This window comes from Gossypium hirsutum, chromosome A05, assembly GCF_007990345.1.
Source record: "Gossypium hirsutum isolate 1008001.06 chromosome A05, Gossypium_hirsutum_v2.1, whole genome shotgun sequence".
Classification (NCBI taxonomy): Eukaryota; Viridiplantae; Streptophyta; class Magnoliopsida; order Malvales; family Malvaceae; genus Gossypium; species Gossypium hirsutum.
In genome coordinates this window covers 4,983,713-4,998,653 of record NC_053428.1, presented here as the reverse complement: position 1 = coordinate 4,998,653, position 14,941 = coordinate 4,983,713, and the positions used below count along the sequence as shown (strand labels likewise).

The window sequence follows — 14,941 nt, the reverse complement described above, 5'->3', positions numbered from 1 at the left end:
CTTAAGCTGGTTTTTCAATTTTTCATATTTTTACTGAAAGTAAGTTCAATTCTTGATTATTTCTTAAAATTTTTGTGTTTTTGTGACTTTTACAACTAGGTCCATTTGTTGAATTCATTAGTTCTTGATTCTATGAAAGAAATTGAAAGTTTATATGAATATGTGTTGGAAGTATATGATGATTTGACATAGAATTAGAGCTTTAAATTGTTTATATGCTGATTTTATTGAAAGAATTGAATAGAAAGTGAATGTTTGGGACCTAAATTGTAAAAGAGTTTGAAGTTAGAGTTTTATGTGGAAATTCTGAATTTCAATAGTTATGAAATAACTTATAATGTGTAGAAAAAGTATTAATTGAGAAAATTAGTTTAATTGAGGGGTTAATTAAGTAAGGACTGAATTGTATGAACTGTGAAATTTGGGGCAAAATGAAAATCAACATTTTGCACTAAAACAGTTTTGGACAGCAGCAATAGTCTAACTTTGAAAAATCTCAAAAATCTAATTATAGGATGAATAAAATATGAAATTAAAGCTTATTGAGTCTAGTTTCTTATAGAAGAAACGGTGTAAGCAATGAAATTGTAAATCATGATATATAATAAGTTTTGTGAGACAATGTCAGAATGATTTTGGGTTCCCCTGTTCTGACTTTGGAAAATCATAAAAAATTTCAGAAAAATAATTAAGGAATTAAATTTATATGTTTAAAATCCTTAAAGAGTCTATTTTCAATAGAAATAAGCGGGAACATCATCCGAATCTCGTACGATGAGATAATTAATTCTTAGTGAAGAAGGGTCGGAATTGTCAGACAGCAGAACAAGGGCAACTTTAAAGAATAAACTGTACTTATTGGCTAAACCAAAAATTATGAAAATTTTATGGTAATAAGATAAGTAAGTCTAGTTTTAGGGAAAATTAGCGGATCTTAATTTCGAGTTCTGTAGCTTAAGATATAAATAATTTAGTGACTATGACACAAATGGACAGTTTTGAATATACATAAGTAAATAGTGAAATTATTGATAATGTTACTTGTTGCATGTTATATAAATTAAGGATGTGGAATGGAGAGGAGGAGGAGGAAAATATGTATGAATATTCAGCTAGCATGGTTAATTTGTATGTTTTAAGCTCATGGACTAAATTGAATAAAAGTAAAATTTTATGGGCAATTTTGTAAAAAAATGTTAGAAATGACCAATTTGCATGAAATGGATTATTTTATTATTTAAATTACAAAATTGAATGAAATTATTAATTTAGTTCAAGATCAGGGAAAAACATGTTTTAAGGATTAAATTGAAAAGTGTTGAAATTATAGAAAATTCTGACATTTTATAGAATTCATAAGTTGTTATCAATTTGTGTGAGAATAACAGCTGGAAATAAGGATTAAATTACAATAATTTTATTTTATTTTAACCTAAGGATGAAATCGTCATTAATTAAAAGTTTAGGGGTAAAATGATAATTTTGTTTAGAGCATTAGTTGAATGTTTTATAACATGAAATAAATGAAAACGACGATCAAATTTCTTTATAATTTCCGGATGACTTGAATACGAGACTTGAACGTGAAAAAAAAAAGATATCGGATTAATGAAATATCTGATAAATGAATCGATAACTCCAGTAATGCTTTGTAACTCTATTTCAGTGACGGATTCGAGTTAAGGACGTTACATCAAGGAATATATGATCATCGTACCTTTTTTCTTAATCAGTATTCTTTCTAGATTTGTTATAAGGAAAAAAAGTTGTTTATTTTGCTTGATGAACTTTACGCATAATTGATTGACTGACAATGGACTCCAAGTGGATCCACCATCAAGGATGGTTTGGCACTGGCAGTGCCAAATGACTAGAATCAGATCTATATGAATATGTATGACTATATCCATAAAATACAAAGGAAACAAACACTAAAGTACTGCAAGATTCTCTTTGCTTTTTATATCATGGTGCCTTCCACTAGTGAACAGTAAGAAATGAGGGATGAACTGAAGTCTCTCAAAAAAAGTATCTTCTTCTACTTGTGAATAAAGCAAAGAGCAAGTGAAAGCTGAAACATTCCGTTTCTTTTTTCTCCGTTTTGTGTTCATCATTTTGTATTGAGACCACAACATAGAAACACTCAAACATGCTTTGGAACATATTATCTAGGTTTAAATGATCAGCTAAAGTAATAGTTTTGGACCAAAATCAGAACATGGGTTTGACTCAAATAATGGCTTGAATCACTTATACATTAATGTTGTAAGAATTTACCATCTTTAATTCTAATTGTTGACTTGAATCCAATATAATTGCAGAGAAAAGATCAGTCCAAACTACGTAAATGATCTTATAATCAAAATTTAGAGTAGCAACAAGAAGAGAAATATTTATACAAAACCAGGAGATCAAGCTGAGAAGATAAGTAAAACACACACAGCAGAGCAGAACATTCTTAGCTGTCATTCATTTTCCAATCACATGAACGCAACGGGTTCCTTCTTGAGATCCTAGATGGATCAGCAAACCGAGCTGAGAAAGACCGAGAAAGATTATCCGGTTCAGCCCAACCGGTTCCTTGATCAAAATTCTGTGAATATTCATCTGGGTCATAAGAAGCCTGGAATCCAACTGGAGAAGCGAAGATTTTCTTCCTTTCTCTTGTGAATATCTTCCAAAACGTTCTCCACTTGGGCTTCGAATGTTCATCGTGGCCACGTTGCGTGTAGCTCCGGCCTAATTTGATGGTTTCCAATCTGCTTGAGCTTTGCCTGTGCCATATTTTGATTTCCATGGCTAAGCTAGAAATGAAGAAACTATGACTTTTTTTTTTTTGGCATTAAAGTCACGTTCTAGGCTTGGGTGAGAATGGGATGATAAGGTTTATATAAATGCATGTAACGTGACTGTATAATTTAATTATATATATAATCATGATTTAAGTAACTACATTTTATCATTTCGTCTTTAAAAAAAAGAGAAATGTCCATTGATGACGTTATGTTTTGAGAATGTTTAAAACCAAACTAACTTGGCTGCAAAAACGGCTTGGCTATCCATATTTTGCATGAAAAGAATGCTAAAAAAGATAACAGCTTTTGACCAACTTAAGAATAATTCAATGTAATTTTTTTAATTTTGCTTAAGAGATAATGATGAAATTGGAATAAATAAAGAAAAATTAGACCCGGAAGAAGAAAAAAATGAGGAATGAATGGAAATAAGGTTAAAGGCTTGACCTTGAGTGAGTTTAAAGGTAAGCAACAAGACTAATATAAGTATGATTAAGCCAGAAACTAGAAAGTTTGAAGCTTTAACAGTCAAAAAGTTAAAAACTTAAACCGCCAAAAGAGTCATCCTTTGCTAGCGGCGTGCCCATTTTTGCATTTTGTTTTATATAAAATATATAGATAGATTAATGTTGAAGAGAGCTGAAAGTGACACGATTTTTCCAAGGATTAGAAATTGAATTAGAATGGAAATCAATTATTTGAGAAGTTTGATCTCGTGAGTATACCCTAAATATATATTTTTATATTTGTAAAAAAATAATTTATATCATTTTTAAAAGTGAATAATTAATCATAACATTGTATATTTTAATGGGTATAATAAATTTTACTCTCAAAATTTACATATATGTAAACCACAATTATAATTGACAGAACATATTAATGCCTTACCTACTCAATATTAAAATTTTGGAAGATGGAAAAGACGTTTTTACCCCATATATATACATATATAAATGTTGGCTTGCAACAGCAAACGGATAATGTTTTAGAAAGTCATATTTTATCAGCTATTAAGTCGCTATCATTGCTGCATAACATACATCTAGAAGATTTGAGATTCAAAATATTGCACTCGTTTTTCATATTTTGGGATATCACGTGCTCATCCTTTCAGATACCAAATTACGTCCCTATCCTTAGATGGGAATTAGAGTCAAAATCAAAATCAGTAACCTTACCAGCATAGCACATGTTCTTTTGCACATAGATATTAAATTACACGTTGCTCTATTGCATTGCCTAAAGCTGCAGTTAACTGAGATGATATAAGTTAATAGGAAATTACTAGCAAAACAGAGCTGATTCTATTTTGAGGGAGCAGTATTTGGTTTTTGTGACTGGATAACAGTCCTTAACTTCTCATAAGCATCAGAGCAGGCATGAGAATAGTCCGACATAGCCCGGAATAGCTCAGGCAGTCGGATTTTAAGGCTTCCCAAAGATTTCTCTCTCACTTGAATGCAATGCTTTTCGTGAGCTTCGACTTCCTCTTCCAACCTCTTTTTCAAGCTCTCAACCACAAACTGCCTCTCCGATACAGGATCCTTTGCGTTTGCATCTTCCCCTCTTTCAGCATCCATCTCATCTGATCCAGATCTCCGTTGCCTATACTTATGATACCATTCCTCGAAAGCCTGACTCTTTCGCAGAAATTCCTTCCGGGTTTCCTCACACTTTTCTTTTAGTTTCATCTCTTCCTCTTGATGGATGATTATGGTTTTTATCACAGCAGCAAACGAAGAGATAGCAGATTTAGCAACCTCATCGGGAAGCTTTTCAAGATAATCATGCCATGTATGAAGGAGTTTTTGGATGGGAGGATTCTGTGCACGTGGAGGAGACGAGACTTTCTCTTTCAGGCTGCTTTCAATAGGGATCAGATTCAACTTTAACCAGTTGTTGAGAGCTTGGATGTATTGCTTTTGATGAGTGACAAGCTTATCAAACTGAGAATACCATTCTTGGACAACATTATGAAGTTGGATGGTGCGCTCGTGGTGGTGCTTTGTTGTTTCTTTGGAGGCAAAGGCAATGTCGAGAGATTTAAGCTTTTCAACAATCTTCAGCTGGCTATCATGATGCATGCACATCCTTGCCCACATGTTAGCCATCCTGCAAATTAGAATGTCAAATTTTATGGCAATGATAAAATTCACTTCATACAAAAACAATTTGGGATTAACTTATAAAAGAACGATGCCAAATACAACGAAAGCAATATTAGAAGCAATATGCGGGCCTTTTTCTAGATATTTTCATACAAAAACTTACCCATCAACAAGCATAAAAAGTTTTGGATACAACTGCTCATCACGTATTTGGTTAACTTCCGATACTGTTGAATCCATGGACTGCATGTCAACTATGTATCTCGTGTGCAAATGACTTACAGCTGCTTTTGCTTTTTCCAATGATTCGGCACTAGCTCCATGTTTCTTCTGCTTGTTTAACGAAGCAACCTTCCGTTTATATTCGAGCTTCATCATCTCTCCTTGCTACAACAGGGACCAAATTCCATAAGATTCAGAAGAACACCAAACCAAAGAAAAGAATAGCTTTTCAATATTACAGTTAAAAATACTCTTTTCATTCATCCAATAGATTTAGCAGAAAAGAACTTCACAATGGTGCTTATAAAGGAATCTCTATAGACTGCTATCGGAAGCAGCGGGCAGTATAATTTGAACAGAGAAACAATAAAGCCAATATCTAAAGTGCACCTTCACTTCATCATAGAGTTTCTTCTCCCATGCTAGCAACTTGTCCAGAATAGTGGCATGAGTCTCAGACTCATCAGAATCGAATTCACCCTTCCGGTTTTCACCATTCATCGCACCTCTGAAAGACCTATTCCATGTAATGACACGCATTACCCTTTCAGAATGATCAATATGTCCTACAATCAACAGGATCCGAATATGATCAACATATGTCCACAATATAAAGACATTAAAGCATTTATTTTTCCATTTTCTCTTAGGATAATTATTCAAGCATTTCTCATTAGAACTGCAATTACAACCTGTAAGAGAAGATTATAAGCCAAAATTCATATTCTTAGTTCTCTATCCAAGAGAATGATGACTCTTTCAAACTATTAGAAACTTTAGAATTGTCAACTAGGCACCATTTGACCCCAAAAATATTAATATATGTAAAACTACAAAAGAAAAGAAAAGGAAAGATCTAAGGTCAAGGTCAGATTCTCACATAAAAATAAAGGACAACAAGATCTAAATGTAAAGCCACCTTACACCAAAAAAAGCGTATTAAATAATTCAAAAAAAATCAGATAAAAAAACAAGCTTCAAGCTTCAATCTTTCTGACAAAAGATGTTGACAGATTCCTGCCTTTGATCAAACAATGAAAAACCAAAGTAAATTACCTCGATTATCAGCAAAATTGGAATGATAATGCAACCTTGTGGCCTCCAGCATCTTAGAAACCTCTTGAGCACTCTCTGAGCCTTTCAAGAAATGGTCATCAATCTCATTCAAAACCTGCATTAAATTCACACCGGAAACAGCCTTCACCATTCTTCTGAAATCTGCCGGAGCCGTTTTCGAGTGCTCGATATGTACCTGTTGCTTCCCTTTGTCGTCAGCCTCAGCTGCCATCGCAACCTTATCCGGCCTCTCCGGCGTCTTTGGCTCAATCTCACCATCAACTTCGACGTGGCCCACACCACTGACATTGTTCTCTAAAGCATCGACATTCGGATTAGTAGATTCTTCGTCATTGTCGTCGTGCAAATCCAAGCTCGGACCCGGCATGTTATCGTCGACCATGAAGAAGTAATCCCAAGCCACGTTTTTAGCTTCCGGCATCGGAGGCGTGTGGTGGTCCACATTGTTGTTCTCAGGAGTCCTTGGTGGAGTTATCTCCTCCCTATGGGACCCTCGTGAATCTTTTCTCAAATCTTCCTTATTATTACCGGCACGCACTTCGTGTCCCTCGTGATGTTCTTCATCTTCTTCTTCTTCTTCCTCCTCCTCTTCTTCTTCAATAGCGAGGGAAGCATCGAACTCCTTACGACTCTTGACGGGCATTGCGGGCATACTAACGGCGCGTTTGATGGGGACAACGGGGCTAGGAGAGAAGTTAGGAAGCGGAGGCGGTGGAGGGAGGTTGTCCATCATCGGAGGCGGTGGAGGCGGTTGAGGGGTAGAGTCGAGGGGAGGGATCTGGTGAGGGTGTTGGAGAGGCACTTCCGCTTCACCATGACCATAGTCACTCAAAGCAGCACCGGTATTTTTCAAAGAAATGGCGTAGCCAGAATGAGCAGCTGCAAAAGCGTTGCGAGCTACCACCGCTTCTTTCATTAAGATTTTCCGGTCCTTGCAACGAGCCACTGATTCTTCGTTATCTATTCTGGATTGGGCGCAACCCATTTGCGAGAAAGGGGAAAATATATAAAAACCTTTCCGTTTCCACCAACTGGGATAGTGAGCACCGAACGGCAGACGGTGCTTCGGTTTTCCTTCTTTCTTATTAGTTTGAAAATGGGTCGGAGTTAGATGTGACAGAAAACAAAGAGGATTAGGAACAGAGATGAGAAGTAAACAAGGCAAGGCAAAGCAAGGTGCAGACTGCGAGAGCAGAGAGGGAAAGAAAGAAATAAAGAAAGAAATGAGAGAAGGGGTAGGGCAGGGTGATACCTTTGTACTCGCTCTAATTGATTACCAGGTGTCTTTTCTCTTTCTTATATGAAATATTTAAATAACGGTCATATTAAAGGGAAAAAAAATGGTATTACGACGCCGTTTATTTTGTTAACCTTGCAATTTTGTCCTCTTGATTGACGTCTCTCATCCCCTTCAAGTTTTGATGAATCAAATCTTACGATTTTTAAATTGCACTCTTAAGTTTCTTTCTTTTTCTGGGCTCTAATATTCAGTATTATTATTATGTTTAAGAATTAGAAGATTGAAAAGAAACAGAAGCAAGCAAAAGAGAAGACCCTACAAATTAAGTTAACCATTAATCTCCATGAATTAGGTATTAGGTGAGCGGATTCAGCTGGAATATTTTTTGTGTGACTACTTCAACTTCAACTTCAACAGTTAAATTTTAACAATGTTGGAAAAAGAAGAGTTGAAATTTGAAGAAAAAAGAAACTCGGTGAAAGTAGTGTTTAGATTTTTATTATTTAAAATAAATAATGAAACTTTGTGATCTAAGATTCTAAAGCAACAATAGCATGACTCTGGCACTTTGCAACTAGATGCCAACAGCCAGATGTCATTTATTATAAAAGCGAATCCTCGATTGAAAAATTATGCCTCCACCCTCATTTTTTAAAGAAAAAGACTAACTTCTGAGTTTTAAGCCACGTTACTTGCCTTCATTTTATGTTTTTGACAGAATAAAATAGTCACGGGGATTGAAATGAACAAAAGTTGTCTTGATATTCTTCTTGGCAAAGCATGTCCAATGTCAGTTTATCTTATTAATAATAAAATCCAAACTTGGAAAAGTGAAAAGGACAGGTAAATACGGTAGCAGGCATGTCAATATTAAAAAAAAAAACCTACCCATGAAAAACATTCTTTGTATCATTACTTACAAGCAACGTACGCAAAAGATCATAAGTTGTATTTGTTGACAAACACCCAGCGCCTCCATGGGCCGTAGCTACCATTTAGAAACACTCAAATGTTGGTAAGAACAAGTTTTAGATTATTATTTCTGAAAGTTTTAACCCATAATTGAGTAGCTTGTAGGATTAAGCATATTATGTTTTCAGTTGAAAGTTCCAAACATGGAAGTTAGTTGTAATCTGCAAAAAACAACCCAAGAGTGTTCGGCAGGAGGAAACAAAACTAAACAACAGCCAGAGCTAGGAAAACCTATCCTAGCAAAAAAGAGGGCATCGCAGAAAGGATTATACAAATTGCCCATAATCGAGAAACTATATGTATATGAGAGGATCTAACCATCTTGCTAAAACTGAACTGCATGTCATAATTACGCTTCCCAAAATTTGCCTGAATACCGAACACAGCTCGGGCCTCCATTTTTGCATACCCCGTCTGTTGCACCGCCTAATTGAAGTGCACCTGAGAACACAACTAAAATCAAGTTTCCACACTTCCATCAACTTGACAACTGCACAACATTTTTCAGAAGAAAATGGCAGCATAAACTTGAGAAACAAAACCAGTAATATCAAAGATGTTTCAATTGAAGTTTCAGGACCCTAGGACGAAGTTTCCAACATGAAGAAAAGCAGTTCACATGCAGCACCAGATTGCCTATGGATAACTCAAACAACAACAGCAAAATGGTGAAAAGTAGGGAAATGGTATAGTGTAACCGCGATCATACCTTCATATCAGAGGTCTAAACAGAACTCCGCATTAGTGGTTTGCTTCATAAAATGGCTTCCTTTTAATTCAAAGGAACATACTATACAGAAAATTGGCACTTTAGAAACCATATCGTTTATAAACGAGATGCACTAATATGCTTACAACAGAAGTGGGTGGTATAGCAAGTAGGTTGCTTTAGAAGTTACTCACCAAAATCAGGGGAAGACAAAATTATTAGTGCTCATTTGGACTTAAAGTTAACCCTCAGTTTTTTTAGCTCTTTCCCTTGTTGCTGAAAATCCAAAAATACTTAGTTAGCAAAAACAAAGCAGGAAAAGGCAGAAACAAAAATAAAAGTTAACAGAAGCATAAAACCTCGTATAATTTTTTCCAGAACTGATTGGATCTTTCAGTCATTAAAAACCATTCCATGGCCATATCATATTCAACTGTGTTAGGCTGGGAAGAATGTGAAGTAGATACTGCTTCTTTCTGTGAGGGGGAAAAGGGAACATCCGGTAACAAATTAAAAGAAAGAGGAGTAAACCACAAAATAAATCAAATTTACTACATCCATGTGGCAGTGGGTGTAATTAACCAAGCAAACATGCTAACACCTAACAGACACCTACAATGAGAAAGAGAGAGAGAGAGAGTACCATCTCCCTTTGGGATTTGAGTTTATCAACAATAAGATGGCCTGCAAACATTGACTGCTTCCTTGAGAAGCAAGGATTCGGAATGCTGGCTACAAGCGGCCTACACAACAAGAAATAAAAGAAAATAAAGAGTACCCTCACTTTCTCTTAAAGCCAGTTCTGCATGCTGAAAATTAATCTAAAGGTCATTAATAAGACGGGAATTCACAATAGACGGACCAGCATAGAGCCAATGAGGTGAAGGCACAACAGAATATAAGATCATATGACCAGAAAACCTAGAACTATATCTTTTTGTAGGACCAAAAGGCAAAAGGAAAGCTGGTCAAGAACTAGTTCATCAAAAAAAAGAAGGATAAACACGAAAATGCCCAAGTTGTGAAAAGAAACATCTCAATGGTTTGGGTCATAAGGGGCATACCAGTGTTTTTTGGTACCGAAACAAAAGCATATACAAATTCTACAATATTTTTTTTGGGGAGGCGAGATGGGTTTGCTAGACCAGTAGCTCATCAGCAGGGCATACAGTACTTGATGCAACATACTCTAACCAACATGAGCTCAAGCAAATCACAGCATAGCTTTACAATGGATGCTGAACCCACAGGTTCAAGAAGCATCAGACCAGGTATTGACTGATTAAATATGTACAGCACCAGTTATTAATAATGATTACATACCTCCGATTTGGTAGCAACAGGCATCTCTCATCCAATTTTTTAATAACATCCTCTGCAACTTCCCTTGACTTGAATATAGCAAAAGCTTGTCCTACAACATGAACCAACTAATGTCCTTAAATCCACAATTTATCAACTGCATGCTATATTTGAGGGCACCAAAAATTCTGCTTTAGTTCTACAGAAGGCTTTAGACATTGGTATATTGATAACCTATGTTAGGAAGAAGAAGCAAGTATGACACACACATCACTACAAAAAATCACTTAAGGCAAACACCAATGGCAATAACCATAATACTCAGTCCACCTTTCTTGAAACCTTCACTGACATATCCAGTTTGATATTTCAAAATATTGACTATACATCTTGACCTAATGAGAGTAATAGCAAAGTTTTGTATCGGGACTCTAGATAATCAAAATATCAGAAAATATTTCCTATTATTTTGGCAACATTTCTGTTTCATACTTCAGATAATCCATATTACTTCTTCAAGTTGCAAGAGGAAAACTGTTTCCCATCATAGTTCCACATGGGAAAGGTTTATACCAAAATGAGGGCTAGAATATGCAGTCTGCTGCACCATCTTTGCTCTGCAAGTTTCACTGAAGGCATTCCAAACTATATCCTGCAATATAAATATGCATTATTCATAAGAAAGATAAAAGGTACAAACCACACATGTAGGGAGAGGAAAAGTGAAAGAAAACAGAAATTTATGCATGTAAATACAAAATGCTTCAAACACAACCTAATTGTGATTCATAATAAATATTACCTCCACTTCTGCTGAAGAGTAAGCTGGATCCAAGTTCTGAAACAGAACAAGTTTTCCAAACTCGTGTGCATCTGGCAAACTTTCTTCCCAAGGCTGAAACAATGTAGGAAGCAGTTTAAGATCAGCTTAAAGAATGTAGACTAATTTTCCCACAAATGACAGCAATCAAAGTAGGCTATGAAAATAATTTAAACAACTGGTTTAGGAGTGACAAAGCAGTGCTTACGAGTTCTCCAAACCATTTGCTCCTATCCTGTAAGCATGAATAAACAGCAAAATGTAAGTACTTCTTCACAAGAAATTTACACATCAAGGAGAACAACAGAGGGATAACAGGATAGTAAATCCACAATAAGGAGGAAAGCAGAAACTTGCAAGCATGATATTGTACAGGATGATGAGGATTACACAAATAAATTTATTCATCCAAAAAGAAATTCGAGTAGAAGCAAGAACCAGGTAGGAGAAACAATCACATGAGACCACATTATTCTTCCATTAAATGTTAAAAGAAATTGAAATTTGAGGTCATGTGATTTTAAAAATAAAAAAAAAAAGATCCAAGGCAGGAGGGAAAAAAAATAGGCTATAAAATGAAGTGAACAAAGAAAGAAAAGGTGTCACAAGATTTACCTATCACCTATATAGTAATACAAGAACTGCAACAAAGCCATCACGTCAAACAATAGCATAATAACAATTGAATTTTTGCAAAGTAATCACATCTTTCTTAACAAATTAGTTACAACCCCATGCTTTGTGCGTAACGTGAAATAAAGCCTCCCATTCGTTCAACATAAGACGCTTTTAAATGAAATTGACACGAATATTAAAGGGAAAGAAGAAGACAACCCCAAAATAACACTTACAGAATCAGGCCTACGGGTAACTTCCATAGCTTTGTCACCAGTTTTAATACCATCATTTGAAGGCACTGCAGGAGATTTGCAGTTATTAGATTTTTTGAATTTATCATCAATCTTCAGCTTTTTGGAAGGGATTTTGGCTGTCCCACAAGGTTCTGTAGCACATTTTGTAGTTTCCTTGTCACTGTAGACTTTCACAGAATTATCAAGCTTTGCTTTCTTATGTGGCCTCTCATCCAACTCAACTGTATCCTTAACGGATTTTAATTTTTCTTCACTTTTGACTTGATTGACACAACCTATCTCCTCACCAGAAGGATTTTTCAGTTTAGAGTCTGCATTTGCTTTAATTTTAAGGCTCAAACCTGTCCTATCACCAGATCTGTCATTGGTTTTGGCCAGTTCACCTGACTCTGAAACTACACCAGGAACAACTTCCTGTTGCAGGGAGAGATTCGGTTTAACTGATGAAGCTTTTACATCTGAATTCTCTTCAGCTTTGTGGTTAAAGCCATTCTCTGCAACCACAGGTTTCTGTTCCACTTGTCTATCATCTTCAGAAATTTGGTTCTCAGATGAGTTTAGCTTAGACATAACCACTCTTCCATTTGTTTCAATAGCATTTTCACTAGCAGGTTCATCCACACTAAAGTTATGAATAGAACAAGGCTTCAGAGAACCCGATTGGTTAAAAATAAATTTAACTGCAAGAATTTGAGAAACAGCAGGAAGTTCAACAATCAAAACAACCAGCATCACCAAAAAAAAAATCACAATGAAGAGAAATGAGATGACTGAAAATAAATACCATCAATTCCAGCAATTTTTCCATCTATCTTGTCCAAAATAATGCGCTGCCCGACATCAAATGTACGGTAAAACACATAGTCAGCCATTTGGATATCTTCGTCTGAAGGTTGTGGATTTCTGTCATCCTTTGAAATGCAAACTACATTGCATTTTCCAGCAATTGCTTCCTGTATTAATGTAAACTGAATTAATAGCTAAGTAGATAAATGTATGTTTAACACTGTCAAAAACACAAGATATTTCAATTGTATATGCTTATATACTGTACCTTACTGATTGACAAAATTACATTTTAAAAATATAACCTGAAGTGCCAAGAAAACTTTAAAACTGAACCACATCTAACAAGATAAGTTAGCTAAAAAAAAAAAAACAACAACAAGGTCCGTGATGCTACTTCAGACATAAACTGACAAACAATTCAATTCAAAGATTTAATATCCTTGAGGCTAAAGTGAATTGGACACCAGTTGCCCTTTTCAGACAAATTCCAGTCCAACTGTGAACTACCTCCTTCATGGAAGAAATTTAACAATATATCAACAGCTAAGCAAAAAAGGGGAAATTAACACTTGAGTAGTCACTATTAAAACTCACGAAATCAAACTGTAAATTACAAGTCACACCGCCCACATAAACTAGAACTGTTGATTTCCAGAAAATGAAATATCAGAGTACTGAATTTTATAAAATCCCAATTACCAATGGATTAATGTTGGCAAGGCCTACTCCTTCACCAGATGCCAAAAATACTTCATTTGGATGCGCCAATTCAACGAAAAGATAATTTGAGATCTCAGAAGGTTGGAAAAACCATAAAACCTTCACTTTCTTCAACCGACTAGCAGTCTCCCATATTTTTATAAGTTTTCCAAGATATGGCAATGGTTCACCTTCCTTGTGAAGATAAACATTGTCATAAAGAGTGTAGTCAAGACCGTCATAAGTAAATGATTCGTAAAACTGAACTTTCGTATTTGTCCCCCCAGTTCCTCTTTTTTTACCCCACTTGAATTCAAGGTTCTCTATTCCATCGACTTCTACCATACTCGCACAGCAGGCCTCGACTTAACCAGAAATAACAAAACCTGAAAAAATAATAATAAAATGGCGGAAATATTCAACATATAAATAAAACATTCCAGTGATATTTTCACGTATTTTGTTAAAATAAAACAAAAAAGAAGTAGCCGGACCCAATATTATCAATTACAAAAACACATAGGATGAAAATTGAATATCAATGAGGTTAGGAACGACCGCAAAGAAAACAATTTCTTACTGTAAAATATCATCCAGAAACTACATTCCGGGAGGGGGGGGACCAAAAGCCGCAAAAAAACCCTAAAATTGATTCGTATAAACCAATGCCGTGAGCACTAGCTACTAATGTCTTGGATAAATAGAAAGATTCTTGAGAAATTATCTTACGTTTTCAGAAGAGACCAAGAGTAAGGAGTGATTGCCTTCGCAATTGTTTTCTTTGTTTTTAAACCCTAGCGAGTCGCACCCTTAATGTCCCGCCTTCGTCTCGCTCGCTTTAGTTAACTCTATCTTTAACCTTCCTCTTCTTGTAATCTTTTAAAACCAAAAATAATAATCTTATTTATATGTCTGCTTGTGACGTCTTTCTTCCTGGATTCTCTTCATTCACCATCGGTCTCAACTCAACAACTCTTCAGCAGTTATACTAATGGGCAGTCTTTTTTGTATAATGAGAATATGAGATAATAATAAAATAAACACAATTTTAATCAAAATCAAATTAATTAATCATATTTAAAAAAATTTAATTATAAAAAAAACATTTTTTTATTAGGTTGCTATTTAATGGGTAATTATTTTTTAAATAAAAAATTTAAGTATTTCTGATTTTTTATTATTATAAATTATGTATAATATTACCTTAAAACCGATAGCAAAAATAATAATAATATCCTAAATAGATTAGCTTTTATTTTATTTTTAATTCGTAGATCAACTTTAGAATGTCTTTTTTTTTTAATGTATTTTTAGGTTTTTTTCCGGAGTGCAT

At 35.0% G+C, this 14,941-nt stretch overlaps 2 protein-coding genes across 9 annotated transcripts; both read right to left on the bottom strand.

The window, feature by feature from the left end:
• Window positions 1-3,855: 3,855 nt before the first annotated feature.
• Window positions 3,856-7,482, bottom strand: LOC107958898 (protein ALTERED PHOSPHATE STARVATION RESPONSE 1). The gene is made up of 4 exons (XM_016894804.2): window positions 6,185-7,482; window positions 5,519-5,694; window positions 5,070-5,293; window positions 3,856-4,910 (listed from the first exon to the last, which is right to left on the bottom strand). The coding sequence occupies exons 1-4, from the start codon at window positions 7,188-7,190 to the stop codon at window positions 4,103-4,105; spliced, it is 2,214 nt and encodes a 737-aa protein (XP_016750293.2). The 5' UTR covers window positions 7,191-7,482; the 3' UTR covers window positions 3,856-4,102.
• A 975-nt stretch (window positions 7,483-8,457) lies between these two features.
• Window positions 8,458-14,601, bottom strand: LOC107960811 (protein ANTI-SILENCING 1). 8 transcript variants are annotated; one of them, XR_005926940.1, is made up of 14 exons: window positions 14,338-14,601; window positions 14,189-14,250; window positions 13,609-13,994; window positions 12,905-13,073; window positions 12,100-12,800; window positions 11,457-11,483; window positions 11,231-11,323; window positions 11,002-11,080; window positions 10,450-10,540; window positions 9,770-9,869; window positions 9,486-9,602; window positions 9,321-9,402; window positions 9,127-9,207; window positions 8,458-8,858 (listed from the first exon to the last, which is right to left on the bottom strand). XR_005926940.1 is itself a non-coding variant. In XM_041112953.1 (13 exons), the coding sequence occupies exons 3-12, from the start codon at window positions 13,951-13,953 to the stop codon at window positions 9,352-9,354; spliced, it is 1,773 nt and encodes a 590-aa protein (XP_040968887.1). In that variant the 5' UTR covers window positions 13,954-13,994; window positions 14,189-14,250; window positions 14,338-14,601; the 3' UTR covers window positions 8,458-9,207; window positions 9,321-9,351. The 8 variants fall into 8 exon arrangements, 3 of the variants coding, with proteins under 3 accessions (XP_040968887.1, XP_040968886.1, XP_040968888.1); XR_005926941.1 differs by lacking the exon at window positions 14,189-14,250 and having other exon boundaries at window positions 8,458-8,648; window positions 8,736-8,858; window positions 14,338-14,600; XR_005926939.1 differs by lacking the exon at window positions 14,189-14,250 and having other exon boundaries at window positions 14,338-14,600.
• Window positions 14,602-14,941: the final 340 nt, after the last annotated feature.

What these genes read in the sequence shown, in the direction of transcription:
- LOC107958898 (XM_016894804.2), bottom strand. Translation starts at nt 7,190, where the DNA reads ATGGGTTGCGCCCAATCCAGAATAGATAACGAAGAATCAGTGGCTCGT. An exon ending in CAATTTTGCTGATAATCGAG is followed by an intron (nt 5,695 to 6,184) that starts GTAATTTACTTT and finishes TGTTGATTGTAG; the next exon opens with GACATATTGATCATTCTGAA. An exon ending in AACTCTATGATGAAGTGAAG is followed by an intron (nt 5,294 to 5,518) that starts GTGCACTTTAGA and finishes TCCCTGTTGTAG; the next exon opens with CAAGGAGAGATGATGAAGCT.
- LOC107960811 (XM_041112953.1), bottom strand. Translation starts at nt 13,953, where the DNA reads ATGGTAGAAGTCGATGGAATAGAGAACCTTGAATTCAAGTGGGGTAAA. An exon ending in AAAAATTGCTGGAATTGATG is followed by an intron (nt 12,801 to 12,904) that starts GTATTTATTTTC and finishes AAATTCTTGCAG; the next exon opens with TTAAATTTATTTTTAACCAA. An exon ending in TCAAATCCCAAAGGGAGATG is followed by an intron (nt 9,603 to 9,769) that starts GTACTCTCTCTC and finishes TCCCCCTCACAG; the next exon opens with AAAGAAGCAGTATCTACTTC.